General features: G+C 38.7%; 1 protein-coding gene across 1 annotated transcript in view; it reads left to right on the top strand.

The window, feature by feature from the left end:
• The window catches only part of PALMD (palmdelphin), a 44,989-nt gene extending 23,444 nt beyond the window's left edge, over positions 1-21,545 (top strand). The window contains exons 3-9 of the mRNA XM_058030132.1: positions 2,800-2,880; positions 7,866-7,996; positions 13,166-13,280; positions 14,164-14,197; positions 14,291-14,401; positions 15,093-16,190; positions 19,934-21,545. Coding sequence (XP_057886115.1) covers positions 2,800-2,880; positions 7,866-7,996; positions 13,166-13,280; positions 14,164-14,197; positions 14,291-14,401; positions 15,093-16,190; positions 19,934-19,977 — 1,614 coding nt within the window. The 3' untranslated portion in view covers positions 19,978-21,545. The remainder of the gene's footprint in view (positions 1-2,799; positions 2,881-7,865; positions 7,997-13,165; positions 13,281-14,163; positions 14,198-14,290; positions 14,402-15,092; positions 16,191-19,933) is intronic.
• The last annotated feature ends 337 nt before the right edge of the window (positions 21,546-21,882 follow it).

Raw genomic sequence — 21,882 nt, 5'->3', positions numbered from 1 at the left:
GTTAACACCAAGTGTTACCTTTCATGGATGCACAACAGAAAGGAATGGCTGAAGATGCTTTGTCATAAAAAGCAATCCTGCTCACATTAACAAGAGCATAGTAAGAGAGAACTTTTGGACTTCAAGGACTTCTGCCAGGAACATGATCATCTGCAGGGGCAGAGCATGAGGTTTAATAGAATCATGACTCCCTTAGCCATCCAGGAATAAACACTCATTCCATTAGATGTACAGTCAAAGCTTCATAAAGCAAGACATGATGTAAAGACAAGGCATAGCAGAATGCATGGCAGAAAGTGTTCTAACAGGTTATTTTGGCACATAAGGTTCAAAAAGATTCCTCATACTTCCTAGCTTCTGGAATTCAACTAAATTATATAGATATATAGACTGGGTATATAAAAGACAATCTATTTCAGCTGATTCAATCTGGATAACTGTATAACAGACATTTAATACCTACCAGTGAAATTAAAGGATGCTTGAACACCAGAGGATACAAGAAGAAAACTTAGAGAAAAAACATTGGACATAAAAGAATTATGGACCTCTGGAAAAAAAAAAAAAAAACAGGCAAAAGTTTCTTTACTGAATAGGTTCCTTATTATACACTTAGTTTAAAATACACTAATTATACTCAGGTTTCTTTCTGCACAGTAGTTTATGTACAAATACTAATTTCAGACTGCCCAAACTCTTATTGCATCCCCACTGGTACAAAAAGAATACTCAAATTGACTTAAAATATTTTTGAATAGTATAAACCAAGTAAGAGTTCATTCTCTGGCTAAGAATCTTATCCAGATTAGTAAAGACAAAAAGAATTTTCCTTAAGAATTGTAATAATCTGTAAACACAGTATCTTGTCACACTGCTCATCTAATGATGGGTTATTTAAAGGTCATTTATACCATGAGGGTATAGGAATATTTCCTAAGGAAGGAAAAGTGTGAAAATCAGAGAGCAGATACTTAGTCTTTAAAATCAGGTCTGGCTAAGAAAAATCCAGCATAGCAGCTTTTGGATAAAGGCTCACACAAGGGTCATTGAAGAAAAGTTACATATTTTAGTGATCCTAAATCTGTAACTTGGTTAGTTGTATTAAAGAGCATTGGCAAAACACAAAACCACTGCAGAGATAAAAATAGCATGCATTTTGAGGAAAGAGCCACACCTGTTCTGTTTGGAGTATTAAAAAGGCAGACTAACACCATCAAGGAAAAATTGTAAAGGGTCTATAAATAACTGCTATACTTTGCAGACTGTGAGATCAGTGTTGATGTTCACCTGTGAAATCCCAACACAGTACCAGTAGTGCCTGGCCAGCCTGTATCCTGCCCTTGGTCCCCATAAAGCTTGGTGGCTTCTTACACTTCCTATCCCAGCCTTCAGAAAAGCATCCTCAGAGCATGTGGCCCCACTGCTAATTTCTCATTTCCAGTAACAGTGAAGTGATTCAGCCAAGCACACCATGGCTCTTCCTGTTTCCAAATCCCAGATCCCAGGGAAATGGTGGAGAACAACTCCCAGCCTTACATCCAGCACTTCCTTACTGACTTTCTCCAGTCCTTACACACAGCTGGTTCCACAGGTGGGCTGAAAGGGCGAGGCTCTTCCTCTGTTTGTGAAGAAGTTAACCCCTTCCTAAACCATACTTGTCTGAAAACAGACTCGGTATTAAACAGCTACCACCTTTTTAAAAGAGCCAGGCTGTTCTAATTGAAAGGAAAGTAGGATTAGCCTCCAGTCAACAAATATTCTGCACAGAACAGAAGATTCCATTTACTTCCCCAAAATGTATCAAGAAACAAGTTTCTTGATTGGCATATGGCAAGGTGCCATGCCCAACAACAGAATTTTATAGCATTAAGGATGACCAAGACAATAGCCTATTAATACACCTTATTAAAATTATTTTCCTTTGGCATGATTTCCTTCCCCCTGGCTGCTGAGGACACAAGGTACTAAATCAGCATTTGGCCTCACACAGAGGAGCCACAAAGTTACTCCACATGACAGTGCTATCCAAAAACAGGAGAGGCTCAAGCTTTGCCAGTGTTCAGACATTCTTCACCCATTTCCTTTTTTCTCTAATAAAAAGGATTAAAGTGGCACATGGATAGAACAGTACAACATGAGGTTTATCCTTCTAAATATCAGCAGCCACAAAAACAGTCTGAGCACAACCAAAAATTTTCTTTCTAAATTGAGAAAACAACACATATGAAGTATATTACATTCCTCTTTTCCCATCTTTACCATTATTTGACTAACAAAACAAATTTCTAAGCCTTGTTTATTCCTGTTTATTTCAGCTATTAGCCACAGGATACATAAACTCAGTGCTGGATTCACTGACAGCCCATTTCATCTAATGATGTATCACAGCTGCTCAATGCAGACCATGCAGACTCTTTCCTCTCCTAAATGATGCGTGGGCTGCCTCAGGAATTTTGGTCAGGAGCCATTTTTAGTCTCACTCTGCATGTACAATTTTGTTCAACTGTACTTTCTTCCTGTTTTTCCCCCCTTCCCAAGAGTAACTAATTTTTATCTTGCATCATCCCTCCTCTGTGGCCATTAACACATTTAAGTGTACTTTGGAGAAAGAGCAGAGGAAACCATACCTGTGTAGGATCAAGTTATTGCTGCAAAGAATTATGCACTGCCTAAGCACCACATAAGATTTATAATAAGATTTTATTTGCATGGATTGATTTCACCCTACTGAACACTCACTTAATAATTTTATTAACAAGTAATTTCTCTAAACAAAGTTTTATTGTTCTTAATTTGTAGGACAAAAGAAAACTGCAAGAAGAAATTACACAGAAACGTCTAAAAGTAGAAGAGGAAAAAATGAAACATCAACATTTGAAGGTAAGTAAAGTGTTAGATTTATGTAACTAAAGATAGCCTCGAGTCATACAGCATGAATAAAGTTTGAGGATTTTGGAATGCAAATCTTCATACATTTAAGTCGTGCTTTTACTGTCAAATTTTCACAGCTTTGTGGAGTCCTGCCAGGACTCCATTTGACTTTAATAAGCATCACTCTTTGAAAAAAATTACACCGGGGAGCTAATGTTACTTGATCACTTACATGGCATAAAATGAGATCATAACCAGGAAAAACTCACAGATGAAAATTAAGCCTCACATTTCAGACTGGGTGTGTTCACTCCCTAATCCCACAACAGCAACCCTACTTGGTACAGGGTGCAGCACAATAATGAGGTCTAACTGCATTTTTTCCTAGAATAAAAACACCATATTTATTTGGCTGCAGGCTTTTGTCAGCTTGTTTAATTATTCTTTAGTAATATAATGCAGTTTCTTTGTATATTCCAAAGAAAAGTATAAATGCTGCAAATATTGTTCTCAAATATGGCCTGGTAAACTCAGGATTACCAAGTTTAAAGGTTTAAGAAAACTCAAGATCCATCTCTGCAGAGAACTGAAATTGCACTGATTTCTACCCAACACCACTATTCTTAAAATGTTTATAACAGTTTGGCAGTCCTTTTCATTTAGATGAGAAAAAAATCTATGCTTCTAGAAATATGCAAGACTTGGTATTTTACATACTCTTTTCATTCTGTGAGCAGATAAACAGTCTCAAGAGAGATATATTGAATCTAACACCAGGAGCATGGCGTGTCTCCTCCAGCAAATGTGAGAGAAGCATATTTAAAACAGACTCCTCTTCAAAACAGCCACCAGATCCTGAGCTTCATCCACCCTTTTCTTTTGTGTCAAGCCAAAAAAATGAAAAGCCTTGATAAACCAGTGCACTGGGCCAGGCAAGGCAACACACAGCTATACCCAGGTTTTATTGGAAGCTAGTTACTCCAAGGACAGGCTTGGCCATTTGGGGAACATCCCTTCCAAGTCCTGTAACCTTTGAATAGCAAACATGTGACTCCTCCATCATGGTACATGGCTACATCGAGTACTGAAAGTTTTATTCCAAGTTTCCATGTCTATAAATCCAGATGACTGTTCTGCCCTTCTTTACAGAGGGATAAACTGATCTGTTGTAGACAACCAGCTAATCCTCACTACTGCTGTGTGCAGACAGAGCCCTAGGGCAGTTTCCTTACAGACTTAGTACATGTTCATAGCTAAAATTAATAGGTCCAGTGGAGTTTTAAAACTTAAGAAAGCAAAAACCAAACTTGTACTTATTCTGAAGAAATTTTATGGAGTTTTTAGAGAGGCCAAAACACTCCTGGAAAATACTACTGAAATGGTTTTACTTTGGAAGAGATCAGAGATTGTGATTTCTCTGCCTATTGTATGGAAATCATACAGAAAAGCTTTTAAATTAAATCAGTCCTCTTGCATATACAAAGCAAAGCAAGGATCTGTTGAGCAAGTTATTCACTTGGAAAAAAAAGAATCAAGCATACGTTTAAATATATACTTACATACACACGTATGCTGTATAAATACATACATTTCATTAGTTCTTTGGAGCACACAAAATGTAGACTACTTTTTCCAGCTCAGGAATAAGATAGGCACCTAATATCAAACACATTAGTACATAAACAGCTTTTGCTTTATACCCTAGAAGTTTTGTCCCTTAATGAACATCCTTGCTTCAGATTAATTCAGGTATTTCAACAGAGTCAAACAACAAAATGATCCAGTGCATGAATTGCTTTAAAACAGATTTAGACTTCTAAAACATTTAAACACTGCAGTAAATTTTATTAAGGGTTCATTTTCCAAGGGATTCAGGCTGATTCCACCCATTTATACACATACCAGTTATGTGCATGTTGAAATCCAGTGCGCCATGATCTATTAGCACAACTCACACCTGTCCCTTAGGAAACTATTGCAGGTCAGTAAATCTCAGTGGCAGACATGTTCTTGTTCGATGGATAGCACTATCCTGTTCCTCGTTTTGTCCTTCCTATTTATAACCCTTAGCAACAGGTTTATCAGAAGGTTGTTGGTTTGGTTTGTGGTTGTTTGTTTTTATTGGAGTTCTTATTTGGTATTTTTTTTTTGTTTGTTGCCTAAAAAAGAAAGTTTTAGCTTCCTTTTTGCAAATAGGAATCCCTGCTCTAGCTTCCCAATTACTTTGTTTGCTGCCCCCAAGTAAATTTTACTAGAAATACACATGGGGCATCATGACAGATCTTAGTTATTTGGTACAAGTGGAGAAGGAACATTAATTCCCTACATGTGCTCATCTCTCAAATGAAGTGGAGGGCATGCAAGCAAATACACCTGTGTGGACAGGGCTTCACAGAACTGCGAGGGGTATTGGGGGCTGCTAGTGTGGCTACAGAAGAATTTTTATCCAGCATTTCTAGACGCTCCATCAAATAATCCTTCCTTCTACTTGGAAGGATTTAGAAAGCTAAAACTTTCTACTTGGAGTCCTTCTCACTGAAGCAGCAAGGGAAAGGACCAGACAGAATTGTTTGAAAAGTGCAGTCAGTACTGATTTGCATGTACTTTCTAAGAGCTTTCACAGTTTAGTTTATTAATTTTCAGGCTTCTGACGTGCCTGAACTCCATTAGTGCTACCTTTTGGGTGCTTGTCACACATCTTCCAGAGAAAACCTGTCAGGCCCAAAACAGCTGCTCCTGCACTGGCTTGTGCTGCTGCCTAGATGGAGCAGACCTGAAATCCTGTTTTATTCAAAGGTTGTTTCCAAACTACACAATGTGTCATTCTTTCAAAAATGGCTAATGAAATGAAAAAGATTATATGGCATTTAGTTGGGAGTAGCAGCAAACTGCTCTAGAAACATGCAAAAATAACACTATTGTGTTATGCTTGTATTTAGGGAGTTTGCACTCTTGGGCCTAACCATATACAGACAGAAGATTTTGTTGATTTTAATACATGGTATTGGTTTCTGATGTCTACAGTGACAGCCCCACTCTAAATCTTACAAGAAATTATCAATTTATTTTTGGAGACATAAGTGCTAGACTAACACTGTTCCAGCCAAGATGAAAACCTCACTTTTCTTGAGGCCCTACTTATCATTAAGATCTAACCAGCTTGATAGAAAGGGAATAACTGTGTGTCCTCCAGCTTGAGAATACAGTATTTAGCGGTCAATAAGAGTTGTGCCAACACCAGGCTACCTACATCTACCAGATAATGTAAAAATATCCTATTAAAATCTGCATTTATTTCATTAGAGCCTAAAAAACAACTACAAGGAAGTGCTGCTAAGTTATTCTACAGATTCAAGGCTCAGAACATCAGTTTTGAGCAACCTGTGTTTACCAAGATTTCCTAGGACCCAGTGTTGAGGGAGACAGACTACTGTCCTGCAGGCAAAGGCAACTGTAAACATTGCTCTTACATCCCACAAGTAAAAAATTCAAGAGCATCACAGAGTGCCTAGACTTCTCAGCAAGCCTGTTTTAGACACATTTTCTATGACATTATATGTCAAGTGGAAAATTACTCTTGACTGCAATAAGGTCCCACATATACATTCCTCTGCCAGTTGGGCCTCAGTAATAACCTCATGGAAAGTGCACAATAAATAGAAAAGTGCAGGAAGCAACAGTTGAAGTGACTCAACACAGGATGCAGGCAGAGATTCCAACAGCCCCTGCAAGCAGCACTGAGATTAATGCAGCAGAGCTGGGCACACTGCCTCAAGCAGCAGTAGTCAAAATTCAATGTAATCTGCATCCACATCCTGCAATTAACAAACTGTATGGGGGGAGAAAAGCAAAAACTTAATATGGAAATCAGCTCAAGGAATCTAAATTATAACAGGGACATCCATGGTTAATTAAAGACTTTATATGTGAGCTCCTTTTTTGCCTGTTGAAAGAGTATTTCTAAAGAGTCCCAGCTCCTTCCTCAAGGCAGCAACTGCATTTATACCCCTGAGTTAGACTGAAAGGAGTAAAAAGAGTGCAAGAAAGTTGGCATGGCTTACAAGTTTCAGCCTGCAAATATGAACCTATCTCCAGCAACATTTTTTATTTTATCAGGAGTATTTTTGAGAGCTCTGATGACTTTCAGGTACCACCTTCCCTAGTATAAAGCAGCTGTAGGAAGCAATCAATGCATACAATGGTATTTTTCAGAATTTGAAAACACAGCTGAGAGTGATACACTTAACCTGTGCACACACAATACACCCATTTGTGAGCCACCACTGCACAGAAGGAACTCCACAGGCACTAACCAGGTCAGGACCTAAATACCTAAGCTCTGGATTGCCCCTGCAGCAGCAGCTCTAAATACACAGGTCTGCTGAAACACTAAACACAGCCGCTGCCCATGCTCCACCTTCGCACTGCCTCTCTTACCCCTGGAAAATAAAAGGATCTTTGTCCTTATGCTAGTGAACTCACATTTCAGCAGGTGAAGATGTGTGGGGTATCATTGCATCACTAACTCCTTAGAGATCTCTTACTCCTATACAATCTTATTTACAGAAACTTCTCATCTTTTATACCTCCTTTCAGAAGCCATGCAATGCAAGGACCCCAGAAATTCTGGCTATTGAAATAAAACTGTTGTGCTTCTGATTGGAGGCTTTCACATGAGTCTGTTGTATGTATGGTTGTACAACTGGATCCACCTACCCATATTAATCTGTTATGGATAGCAGCTGACATACTCTACATTTTTGTTGGATGAACTAATAAAATGGGGCATTGTAGCTAAAGACTTTGCTTTTAAGTCAATCTCAAAACACAGAAATTTAGTTTTTCTCTTCCAGTGGCACCCACTGTGGTCAGGTTGCCTTATGCTGGATAGATCACAGTGCTGCAGATCACATCTGTGGCATCAAGACAAATACAGCAAATGGTTAAATAGCTTAACTCTAGCATTCACTTACTTGTCTATTTTTCCCCATCAGAAAAAGGCCTTGCGAGAAAAATGGCTCTTGGATGGCTTTAGTTCTATGACTCCAAAGGAAGAAGAGGAAATGCAAAAGCAGAATCAGGAGGACCAACAACGGACTCATGAGCTGGAAAAAGACATTTTCAGGTAGGGAAGTACCCCTGCCCTTGTGCCTGGGTTAAAATGGTCCCATCCTACACATCCTACCTTATTTTGTATAAGATGAAAGTATCAACAAGTGCTGAACACATGCAGAGCAAAGCAATTCTTGTCATGTTTTCTAGTCAGTTAGAGAATACAGAATGCAATTTTCCATAGTATAAATTGTAACAAACTGCACAATAACTATATTGCAGAGTATTTGTTTCTCTAATTCCAGATACCCTTTCCATGCTGTATTTGACAGGTGTAAGCCCCAATATATGGGGATTGCTCTAAGATAGCAAATGTTGAATCAGAACTTCAAAATAACAATAAATTTTCAAAGTTCTCCAGTTTCACTAGGTCCTGGCACAGCCTCTAATACCTAACTTTCACCATAACAGCACTTAGAACAGTACAGGCTCCCTAGTTCCATAAGCAACACTTATCCTCAGTTTTCTATGTGTTTTGTACTGAATTTAGTCCCAGAAACCTGCTCTAGCAAAGGTCTTTTTCTACCTTTCAGTAGAGATGTTTCTACAAATCTCATCACCTAGTGCTTTCCTATCACACAGGGCCAGCCTTTAACTGCACAGAATACCATGAAAAACTCTTATTTACCATGGACATGGTTCCAGGTTCTTATTAGCTCCAGTTAGCCCTTCTGAAATACCAAAGAGCTGTGTACACTGTCAGCTCCTTCCCTGGGTCCAGGCATACTGACTGGTACTACCCCTTAGCACCCACAGAAAAGATGAAATGTTCCTCTTCCTTCAGATTCTGGAAGGTTTTTTCATCCTTTTTCAAGGTTTCTTCCTCTATTTCAATTCAATAGCATTTTCCTCTCTATTTTGCTTCCACTGCACTCCTACACACACCCTTCTAGCAAAGCTGTCACCAAGATTAACTTTCTCTGGTGAAATCCAATCCTCTTCTCTCCTCACACCATCTCTGACACAGACAATAATTCTCTTGGCTGACAGGTAGCAGCTTCATGCTAGTTTGTGCTATAATTACGCTGACTTCTTGCTCAAAAGCACTTTTCTCTACAGAACATCTTGGTACACACCTCTATAGGGTTCATTGTTGCAGTGCTAGGAGGCAGCCAGCAAGCCCTGAAAGCATCCCAGAGGCTGTCATTTTAAAGGCATGCAAGAGGGGCCTATAAGACACTGTGAGTGCCAGAAAAGAACAGCATCTAGGGCTAGAATGGGCTAAGGACCAACAAGGAAATGGTGCTGAGCAAGCATTTCCCCATCAGGCCACTGGAAGTTCAGCCCTTCTCTAAGCAGTGAGAGGAAAGATTAGATTCAAAGTCCTGTTGGCCATGGGCAAAGCCTGAGCTAAGAATTTAGGAAGGCTTATTCACAGGTCTTTTGCTATAAATTAAATTTCCTGCCCTCCCTAATAGCTGTTTAGCAAGGGCATCAAGAAAAAACATCCACACTGCCTTCTAAATAACATTATATCTTGTTTATACACACCCAGGCCAGTTTCAAACTACCCAGCAGTGATACAGAAACCTAGGAATAAAGTCCACTAATAAACATAAAATATTCATTATACAGTTCTTGCACAGTGCTTTTGCTACACCACAGTTATCACCAAAGCTAACAAAAGCCTGTCTGACCTTTGACCTGCCCTGTAAATCAAACATTGCTAAACTGATCATGTAGACTCATCATACAGTAGAAATAACAAACTGAGAGGCTCAGTAGAAATCTTTCTTCTGAGCATCTGACTATTAAAACTCACTTGATTTGGAGACATCCAGTTCACTCTGTTGATTATTCTGTGTGTGACTGGTCTTCAGTTAAAAAAATTATGTATCACTTTAAAGACTCTTTGATTACCCTTAGACAAGTCTTTTTTTTTCTTTCTGCTGAGAGGACAATTGCAATTGTTGACAGATTATTTACAGTAGTGGCACGGGCCTTGCCATCATCTTCCTAAATGGGATCTCTGTTTTGAAGCATTCCTTACCTGAGTGTCAAATTGAGCTGGTGTATGTCTGCTAATCAGTTCATTGTTTTTTATAAAAGGGAGAAGTTCCATTCTTTGTGTCAATGACAAAACAGTGAATAGCAAAGCAGCCTGAGCCGCCTTGGAGACAAATGGCTGAATGCTTTGGTTACAGACAAAAAAATTGCATTTACACTATCTGTCCCATTTCCCCTCTACATGTTGGAAGCTTCAAGTGAACCAAGGGAGCACATCCCTGGTCAGGGTACGAGCTGAATGAAGAATTAAGAGTCCTGTTTTCTCACTTAATCTTCAGCTAATAACACTCATTCTTGAGAGAATTAGTTGCTAAACAACATATTTAAAAATGCAAAACAACTGAGGTCTATTCAATTGCTTGTAATGTGTTGCATGAAAGCAGATGACAAGGCTATACTAGAGAGCTGCTAAAGCATTTTACTCACCTCAAAACCTGTGAGAGCTTGCTAAACTGCCTTTTCCCCTCAGTCTAGAATTCTTCAGGGTGGTATCTTCCTATCTGCTTTTCATTCTCAAGCCATTTATTTCTTTCCCGGGGTGGCATGGATGCCAACTGCAGCAGATCAGCTGATGGCCAGCAGCATCCAGGCAATCTCCATAGATCTGAATTCAGCTGCTACTTTGGTAGAGAAACCTTTCAGTTAGTGTCTTGATTTCTAAGGTTTCTTCTCTCATCCACACCTCTATACTACTTATTTCTCCCTCTCAAATAATCAGTGCTACTTGAAAAGAGGACAAATGTTCAAAGGATAGATTTAATACAGTAGCTGTGTCACACTTCCATTTCTCTCCTAAAAAATGCAGCACTGTACAAAAGGTAGTTTCATGTAATTGCTAGAATAGTTGCTAAACCATTTCAAGACAAATTGGGATATAACTTCATAAAAATGAGATTGACTTAGCTTGTAAACATTGTAAACACACCAGTAAGATCTTGGCCTAACTTTGCAACCGCATGATGTTATAAGGGCTTGAATTTCTTTGAACTACACAAATCACATCTCTTAGAAGTTTTCTTTCCACTAATTCCAGAGTGCACACTCACAGCACACACTGAAATTGAACCATAAAATCTGTTTTTGCAAGTATAAGTGCAAAAGAGATATTTAGAGTCCAGATGCAATTCCCATTACATGGTATGAGAATTTCTCTCTAAACCCACTGAAAATTGAATCAGGTCCCTTAATTATCATATAAAGTGAGTGTTGGTATGGGTGAAAGAGCATATATAAACAGCAATTTGTTTCTTGATCACCCAGATAAATACATGGCATTTATAATCTTTGACTTATTTGGGGTTGTGTTTTCTCTTTTTCCCCACCTCCCTTTTTTCAAGTATCTCCAAGATTTTTCCTCCTCTTCTTACACCTGTGTGTCTAGAAGTGTTTAGAGCCAAGACTAAAATAAACCCACAGTATAAGTGAATGATTTTTCAGCTCATTATGCTTCTGTGAGTTTTTAATGATTTTCAGATTGAGACTATTGTGATCAACTCTCATCTAAAATTAAACATGTCAATAAAAACAAAACATCAATATATTAAACAAAGACTGTTCCATAAGAAGTGCAAAAATATGGCACATGGTCATTACTTTCTTCTATAGCTGTCAAAAAATATTCATCCCCTTTGTAAATTTTTTTAAATTTTAGCACTGCAATCAGTACCTTTGATCAGGGTTCTAAGGCCATCTTGCAGAACTCAGGTCCAAAGTGTGAGCAGCTTTTAAATTTTTTTTTAACTTTTACTTTCATCCTGAAGGGTTTTTTTCCTGTATCTGTTCTGAGGTCTGTGATACCTTTGTATAGCAAAAAAGAGACGTTGTCACCAACAGATAGAAGTCCATGTAGCACCCTGTTAGTGTAGCTCTACATATCTGAGTTTAAATAGGGCAAGAGCCATAACGGTAATTCAGATTCCTCAGCCACACAGAAGGAAATCAATAATGCTAATCTGTCAACCTACATCCAGCTTTTCTAGGCTGATTACTTTAAAGGGATGGCAGACTTTAATCATTCAGAGTGACTCTGTGTAATATTGTGAATCTTAGCACACAGTAAAGAAGTCAAAATACAAAAATTCAACACTTCTTTCCCTTTGGGTTATAGACCAACATTTCTATCTGTCTGTAACTTGGTCTCAGTTGTAACTATTCTGACTGCTCTCAGCAAAAGGTGGTATCAGTTGCAGCTGCCTTTGGTCTGTAGTCATTGATTTCCAGCATGGATTAAAAAAAAAAAAAATAGAAGGCATATTTCACTCAAATATGGAAGCTTTGGGAATTTCTTTTTTTTAAGTCAAAAGACGTTCGTTTAAAAAGAACTATGAGACTAAAGTTATACAGCATTAACCTACAGCATAAGACATTCAGTTCAAGTCCCACTTCAGAGTTAAATCTGGAGTTGGATTCTAGATCTTCATGGAGAATTGACTTCCCAACTACTCAGCTAGTAAGGCAAATTCCATTTAGAACCCAACAAATATGCACTTAAGAAGAAAAGAGTAGTCTTGATCAGAAAGAATAAATAGGAAACAGGACACCTGCTTAAGTCACTACCTTACTCAGAGAAAAAACTGACCAAGAAGCTTTACTTTAGCAGTGTGCTTTCTCCCTCTCTGACAGATTCAATTTTTTATCTTGGACTTTTCTGTCTAGAAGTGTTTGTCATACAGTAAGAAAATAAAAACTCTGATCAGGAAAAAAGATACTTTGATCATGATCTAGTATGCTGATCAGCTCTAATATGCAAGAAACCATACAGAGACTTACCACAGTAGAAAGGCAGGGAAAGGAGCTGTAACATAGAAACATACAGCAAGTGTCAATAGCCCAAAAGAAATTTTTACTTCTGAGGCTCAATATTGCTTTCACATAACAATAAAAGTTTTTAAAATAAAATAGTTAACTCATCAGCCAAGTCCTAACTGGCAAAATATTTCACGTTTAAATGTGGAAGCGTTTTTTTGTTGTTGGGTTTGGGTTTTTTCCTTTTTAAATGAAAATACTATTTCACACCTTTTTCCCAATGTGTGTGAAACCATAAGTTGATCTCATATAAGAGTAAAGTTTGTCAAGGTAAGTAGAACCATCCCTACTAATGTTCTTATTCCCAATGCATCAACTCCACAGTGTTGCTCTCTGCCTGGTATTAAATCAAATTCAACTGTCATTGCAGACTGGAGAAGGAAATTGAGGCTCTGGAAAGACAAGAAATGGAAGTCTCAGCTAGGGAAGAAGCAATTTTAAAGAAACTGAAGTCTATTGAGAAAACAACAGAAGACATAATAAAGGTTAGTGCTATATTATTCCAGAAATAGCAATTATTACTCAATCATCATCATCATATCCAGGGAAAGGGGAACTAGCTGGATCCCATGAGTGGTCATGAGCTTTTGCCTGAAGTGACAACAGTTCAAACATGAGAGGGGTCAAGATGTTACATTGTTTAAGGGCTCCTGTCTCCATCTGCTTATTTATGGGGGTGGGGGAGCAATTCCTATCTTTACTCATCTACAGCACATCCCTAAAAACAGCACTGCCACTGACACCAGCAGCTTTGCATCTCAGCCAGAGACAGAAAACGTACAGACCAGGTACTGAGGCTGGTCTGTTCATGCTCCTTCAGATGATGTGCCCAGCTAAACTGCATCATGCTCTCCACCAAGTCCCTGACAGAGATCATTATGTATCTTAATGTTATCAGCCATTAGTCTTTGTCAAAAGGTAATTTTAATATTTTTAAATCATCTTAAACCATCTCAAAAATACAGTGATGAAACTAAACTTCAGTTCTCCAGCTGTTCTTACATACACTCACACATTCTCTGAAGCTACACAGGGAGATCAGTAAAACTGGAAAGACAAAGTAGGACCTGTAAAAAAACCTTTGACGCCAACGAGGTTGGGCCACAGTGGGAGGCTAGGTCACTGTTTAACACTTCATAATATTTTTGTCCTTCCCTGTGTGACATGGAAATCATAGTGGCAAGAGACCACAGAAATTTCACTCTCACTTTCTATGCTCCAACTGAGCATATTTCACTTTCAGCCCCTTCTCTGTATGAAGCTATGCACACAAAAGGTTAAAACTATCAGGGAAACCAAAGCACTGTCTAGTCAACATCTTTAAAGTAACTATCACATTCATTGTTAATGGTTCTCTTTCCCACCTAGTCTGTGAAGACTGAAAAAGCTGGATTTGAAAAAGGTACGTTTAGCTAAAAGAATATATTTTAAAAGGTTCCTGTAGAAGTAATTTAAAACATATTAATGCTTTATGGATCTGTGGATCTTTACTCAGAGGCAGCAGACTACATATATGCCAGCATTCCTGACCTTCCCAAGTATTTCAGACCTTCTGCACTGAGAAGCACAGCACATGCTGACATGGATGATGAAGAAAAGAGAAAAGGTACTGCTAATTAGTAACTCCAGAAGGTGTCAATATGTACAAGAGCTTCCTATATATTGAATCTAACACACTTTAAGCAAATAGACATTACAGATATGAGAAATTTGTTCTTATTTAAACTGTGTTGCCAGTTAGGTCATCAAAACTGAAAGGTGAGACAGTGGTGTAAAGTAAGTGCCACTGAGAATAACTCTTTTCACCACTGACACTTCTTTCCAGCACTTCATTCTTCTGCCTAAGTAAGTACAGACTCCCTTCATATCATTCATTTCTCATTTTCTGTCTGCACTTACAGCTGTTGGGTAGCCAGCAGTAGTCAGGCTATTTCCCAACTACTACAAAGCCTTCTAACCCTTCAGAGTGCCCAAGACTCTCTGGCATTGCAGCACGTGGAGCTCTTCAGCTGCTATTGCCCAGCATAACACCAGGGGCCAAGGTTAAATCTGGATTTCACAGTCGATCATGTAATTAAAACTTTCTCAACAGCTGATTCTTCCTCACAGAATGAAAATACTTTTTTCCACAGGATAAAAGGGGATATCCAAAATGAGAATCTAATATATGGGTTGTGTATGTGATAACTTCACATATTTAATAATTCATTCTGACAGTTGTTCTCTATCACTGTCAGAAGTCCTACATTTCTTGCAGCTACTGCATTACCAGTTTAAGTACTTGTTTCTTTCAACAGCATTGTTTGCCATGGAAATAAAGGTTGAAAAAGACATGAAGACAGGAGAAAACACAGTGTTATCAACAATACCTCTTCCCTCAAAAGAGTTTAAAGAGACAGGAATTAAAGTCTATGATGATGGCAGGAAGTCAGTCTATGCAGTGTCATCAAATGGGACCACAACACAAAATGGGATGGATGAACTTGCTCCTGTTGAAGTGGAAGACCTGCTACGGCAGGCAACTGAAAAAAATTCTCAGTCTCCCACAGAGTACCATGAACCTGTCTTTGCAAACAAATTCTGCAGGCCAGTAACTCCTCAGAAAGACAAATTAATCCCAGGACCAAAATTAGAAGGCACTGACAAAAGAGAGACAAATGGATTTAGCAATCATCAGACAGCGTTCTCCTCCAAAACAGAGCCCTTTATGCAGCAAAATAAAGAGAATGGCCTTGATCTTCCAAAGGTAATACAACCAAAGTCTCCCTCTCCAGTAATTTCTCATACAGAAAAGAAAGTGCACACTAATCCTGACAACAGGATGATTCATAATGAAGAAAGAAATGCTGCACATGAGGAATCGAAACCTTACCAGGATACAAGGGAAAAACATAGTGAGACAAGGTTTTTAAATCCCTGTCATGCTAACGCAGCATGCCCTGCACCTCAGGATGAGGAAGATGTTCGGTACAACATTGTGCAGGCTGTCCCTTGTTACGTGGATGAGTCGGAGCCGGTGACGATGGTGTTCATGGGTTACCAGCGCGTTGACGATGACGACGCAGAAGCAAACCAGAAGCTGTCCCCGTACGATGGGGTCATCCGTGCAGAACTCGTTATCATTGATGACGATGATGAAGACGACAGCAAATCTGAGAAACCAGCCTATCACCCCATAGGCCATTACAGTCAAGTTTATCAGCCACCAAACAGGAAAACCACAGAAGCCCAACAGACAAACCCTATGAGCAGTCTGGGTGCAAGCCTGAACAAGGTACCCCACAAAAATTCCATCTCCCTGCAAGAACAAGAGGAACACTTAAGCTCACCAACACACCACACTCATCTTCACAGCCAAATGTCTGGAGATGGTACAGAAGATCCCTCACTAACAGGTAACAGAAAAGGAAAATCATGTCACTGCTGCTCACTCATGTAGCAAATTGATATTGCTCTTATCTGCTGGCAACTGTATCACTTTGTATATTTTTGGATTGTTTCAGACTAATATGCTATTAATATTTTTTTTGCTCTTCTTTGTTAACAAATACCAATCTACATTTTGGATCTGTTGAATTATTTTGTCTTCAGCAATGCACTAGTTACCATATCAAAATTTGGAAAATAAACTATTACAGAAATGCCATTCCTATAACCTTGAAAGATTAAAAGTGGTTCTCTTTCAAGTTCCATTAATGCTACCAAAATTAGCAGAATTAGTTTCCATTTCTTGCAGGTAACTAATAGCATTGCTACTTGACAATTCCTCTTCCCTCACTGGCATGTTTTCTCTGCCTGTTTGCATTCCAACTACTTCCTAGACCATCTAACTTACTCCTTAAATAAGAAAGACTGCTTAATAATCAGCTTTACTTTGTATTTTTAAGGAATCAACATTGCCAACATTGTCTTGATAGTGTTTATGCAAGTTCTAACATTTTTCCATTAACCCAAGTTAGACATTTTTATAGCTTCTGAAAGATAATGAAACAGTTTTCATCACTACACACTGTTAGTTCAGTAGTCCACAGAGTTATTTTTTAATGACTTTTATATTCTATAAATACATAAATATATCTATTTCTTACTATAAAGTTTTATTATAAAAGTCTGCAAGCAATAGCAGAATCTTCCAGAAACATAGAAAACTCTTCTTTATGATTATGTTGCACTTTAACACATACAATTAGACTCCATTTAGGTATACTTACAGAGCAGCAGATTGCAGACTAGTCACATTCCACTTGAAGCAAAGAACACTCTGGTTGAATTACAGGAAGATCAGGGGTCCTGATGCCACATTCTCTCCTCCAGAGAATGTGCAGCAAAAATGTAAATTTGACTCTGGCTAAAGCTGAATTGACAGCCCAGGAGTTTTTTACACTACATGTAAAGCCAGGAAAGAGGATGATCTTTGGATCATGTAAGACCTATCAAGTATTTTTGCATCAGTAGGCAGTGATTGGGAAGCACTGTTCAGCAAGCAAGGCTCTCAGCTTTTAAGAGAATCAACATCGTGGAGTCATGTACACAAAAGCCAGAAACATTCCAGCAATGCTGCCCATCCTTCCTGATCAATAAGGCCACTACACTTTTCCATTACCTTTGCTTTCCTCAAACCCCCATCCTGCCATCTCTGTACTTCCCTGTGTTCTCCAGCACCAAGAGCTGCTGCCAGGAGTTTTTATATCAGCAACTGGAAGCAGAAGTAGTTAGTACAGGTAAAATAAAGCACTCCAGAATCTGCTCCAGCCCATTATGTTTTGGGTAAGGTCCCTTAATTCCCACATCACATAAGTATAGGATACCAGAGAAGGGTCACTTATAACTATCCCACCAATAAGAAAGTGGCCAATTGGGAAAAATGGATCCCAGCTAAATTAAAAGCAGTTTGGCAATTGCCTCAAAAATTCCCCCAGTCAGCACTGCCTCCAAGTGAGTATCTTCATGCCTAGTAGAATTTGGAGCTAAGCCATACTCTTCTTTAGCCCTCCACTTATTTATTGCCACTCCCTGGGACATTTTTGATCACTGGAAAAAGCCAGGAAGTGACTCAATCTTTCCCAAGCAGCCCTGTAATCCTACTGAGACTTCTAAAAGAGAAACAAAACCAGGAAAGCCTCTCAATCTAGAACAATGTAATTATACAGAGCTGTTTCTTAGAGAAAGCTATTGTTTTCAAAGCAGTCATTGATGCCCACCCTAGCAGGTTCACCCTAAACACCACTAGAGAAAAGAGTGGAGTCAATTATTTTTGGTAGCTCATCATTAAACTAAAACAACAAATAGTAAAACAAAAAACAAATCCTCTTGGAAACTAAAGTTTTGAGAAGCACTTGCAGCTTTTAAACATTAAACAAGCACTGGGGACTCTGAAAGACAATGGAAAACAAAGAAGCATAGGACAGACCAGCATGATGGCCTCTTATGTAACAATTTTTCTTTAGGAAAGAGATGAACCTTCAGAACAAGTTCCTGAATCAGTTAGCAATGGCCAAGGACAAGGAGGCAGAGGCATTGTTCCATGTGCCAATCTATATAGAGACAGATCAGATTAAATTAGGAGCCTTTCATGCCCACAATCTTACAAAGATGTAGGACATACCTTTCCACATAGCAGCAATTTTCCTTCTCCCACAAGCTCCCTTCTTGACCAATATCTCAAAGTATGTGCCCTCAGAAAACCAGAGGGCAGAGATACAGAGAAAAGGATGACAACTCTATAATTGGTATACCTGTATTTGCATTATTAGGGTTATTTTCTTCTTCAAATTTCAGGGAAATTAATTCAAGTGCAAATGTTTTGAAGATGCAATACTCATTAGGGAAATGAAAAGTCCTTGGGAGGGAACAAAGGCTAGACATAGTGAAATGAATAAGGAAATGCAAAACTAAAGCTGAATAAGCAGCAAAACATACTGACAGTGTGGAACAGGCTCTCATGGGACACGAAGGTCCAAGGCTTTTGGCAGCTAGCTAGTCTAGATGAGCTTTTTTTTTTTTCCTACCACTGGAAGCTTTGCAGCCTTCAAAAAACACAATGGAGACAGCTCCATTTGTGTGGAAGAAAGTGAAATATGAAAATCCTTTTTAATGAAGATTCATGCACACCATCTGTTCCTGTAATGTATAGAACAAGACAAAAACAGACTATGAGCTAGAAGTGAGGCATCAAACTGACTGTTCTCAAACTATGACCAGATCCTGAATCCTTCAGAATTCCTCAGCCTGTAAAAAGTACACAGTGTCTTTTGTAAGATCTAAGGTTAACATCAGTGGCTCTATGATATAAAGTTACACTCAGATGCTTCTATGATTTGCATCAACTTCAGCATTCAAAACATAACATGAGCTGGACACTTGCTGACACGTGTAAATCAAGTAAACAGCTGCTTTGACCCCTCGTGTCTCAGCAGGGTGCAGGAATGAGACACTATTTTTGGTAACTCTTCAAACTAGCAGGTCAGAGTAATGGAGATTATTCAACAATGTTCTGGGGGGAGGTTTTTACATATCAAACAACAGCATTATATTGCTGTTCCAAAAATAACCTTAACATTAAATCATTGGCCTTTTGCTGTCCCTTTCAAACTTACCCCCATTATACCCAGTAACAGACAATAGCCATATTGATGTTTATACAGGTGCTGTTACTGCATCAGATGAAATCAGGAACATGACTAACTCCCACTCTGACTCACAACACCGGGAAGAAAGGAAAGTTTTCTCTAAGCATCATCAAAAAGGAAAAGGTTTCCAAATAGTTACAGCTCCCACTGAGGAGTTTAGTTTAAACAAAGAGTTTGTTTAATTATTCATGTGTCCTTTTAATCTGTCAGCATCCAGTCAAGGGCAAAACTAACTCTGTGTTAGTGAAGTTAACAGAGACAAAACAGAAGGTAACTGTGCTAATTTTTAAATAGCAATTATAGAGTGATTTCTAAATATACTCACTTTATTGCAAAATTACCAGAACTAACACCTTCTACTGATTTCTTTCTATAACACTAAAACAATGCTTATTCTGCTGGATTAACCACTGGAGGTATGTGTATTCTTAATTTTTCTAAACAAGGAGATTTTGCTTCAGAATCAGAAAGAAAGACTTAAAATGCAATGGCTTTGTTTATTTTTGCAGCTCTGAGGATGAGAATGGCAAAGCTGGGGAAAAAAGTCCTTTAACAGCTGTAATGAAATGGAAGTAGAAATTACCACTCAAAGCAGATAAAGCTAAGAAGACTTTCTTCCACACACTTTTTCTGGATCATAATGCTTGTTTTGCTACTCTGTTTCATGGGCTATTTTGCCCTCCGCATAATGCAATGGACTTTAACAGACTTTCAGATTTGACCAACTGCCACATGCACACACATATCACATCCTGGATTTTGTTAAAAGTAGTGGGAAGTTACCTAAGGCCATAAATGCAGTGTATATACAAGTATGAAGACATGTGCATACCTGTTCTGACAATCAGAAATATGCTGTTGCTGTATACACAGGGCAGATAAACACCTATCTCCATGGAACTTCATGGGACATTGTTTCACATTAAAGTGTGCCAATCTATCTGATTTTGACTGAAAATTCTGTTCCAGCATTCTTTTTGTAAAAGCATTGGTTAATAAAAAGCAAAATGTGAGAGAGGAGCAGGAAGACATGTAAATATAAAACATGCTTTCCTATTATACTACCTTGGATGAAATATAAAGCATTCCTTTTTAAGTGATAGCAGAACAACCAAAAAATAATTAAGCCAGCATACTGAAATATTTAGTATCCTTCTAAATGTCCACAGTCCATTCACCCGTCAATGTTACATACGACAGTTGTAGCCATCCCCACAGGCTGCTCTCTTCACCATCCCACAAACATGCTGCCCACCCACGACCTCACAGACCAATCCTGTGCATAATATGAACAGCCTGACCTCCCGAGCATGGTTTCACCTCCCAGCCTGCTGAGAAAGCTCCTTGCTTTTCCAAGAAACGGCTTGCCAGACAGGCAGTGCTGTCCATCAAAAAAACCCAACCAAACAAAAAACAACCCAAACAAACAAACAAACTCCCATCAACAGAAAAAGACTCCAACGGCCACACTGTTTAGGTTTCAGTGGGCTGGGGAGCTAAAACCAGGCAAGCCTCCCACCAGAAATGCTGAGTTGCCAGTTGCTTGTTCTGCAGCTGAATACAAAGATCTGTTACAGGTGCAGCCACTGCTGGGCACAGTTCTCCAGCAAGTTTCAAGGCTCCCACCAAAAAACAGGTTAATTCTTTTCACATGGTAGAGGATGCAAGGGCCCTAAAAACAGGTTCAATCACACCTAAGGAGAAATCACATCTAAGTCAGATTTTCCAGTACATAGTTCTTGGGGAGAAGTGCTTCATAGCACACTACACCATTATACTCAAATCAGTACAACAGCTTTAATTCACTAGGTCTTAGCCTCAATTTGTAACACTAAACAGATAAAGCTCATTTTGTCTTATTCTGGTATAGCTGACTCTAATTATGCACCAGTTAAAAAAACCAAAACCACTAATTTTTTGCTGGTATTCTTTTCAAAGCAGGAAACTAAGGTTACTACCTCATACTGAGGCACGATGGTAGTAATTGACTGATTTGTAGTCTCTAAACATTCAGTGGCTCCCAGTCTAATGTGGGTAATAATCTCAAATTTTAAGACTTGTCAGAAATGGTTACCTGGAGAGTGGAATAGTAAATAAGAATAAATAAATTTTATTATAGTACACTTCCTCTATGTCTATCCTCTTGTTTTTTGCTGTTTTATAGTGGTTTTTTTCCTTACACTTCTTCTGTCATTTGCTGGTTGTGCAAGCGAAGGCTTCAGCCTCAACTCCTAAGGATACACCAAAAAAATGAGAGCAGGTGAGTGATAGGAAGTAGTCACAAACAATTTTTGTAACAGAAGCAGATAGCTATGGACACACATCCTCTGCTCCCCCAACAACCTGTACTATTAAACTTAAATAATATGGAAAAGGGAGCAACTATCATCACAATACTGGTCAAAGTACCTCAAAGGAAAGACTAGAAAGGTTTGTGCTTCTGGAAACTAGGAATGTT

Source organism: Melospiza georgiana, chromosome 9 (assembly GCF_028018845.1).
Source record: "Melospiza georgiana isolate bMelGeo1 chromosome 9, bMelGeo1.pri, whole genome shotgun sequence".
Lineage (NCBI taxonomy): Eukaryota > Metazoa > Chordata > Aves > Passeriformes > Passerellidae > Melospiza > Melospiza georgiana.
The sequence above is the reverse complement of the archived record's forward strand: the minus strand, read 5'-3'. Positions and strand labels throughout refer to the sequence as shown.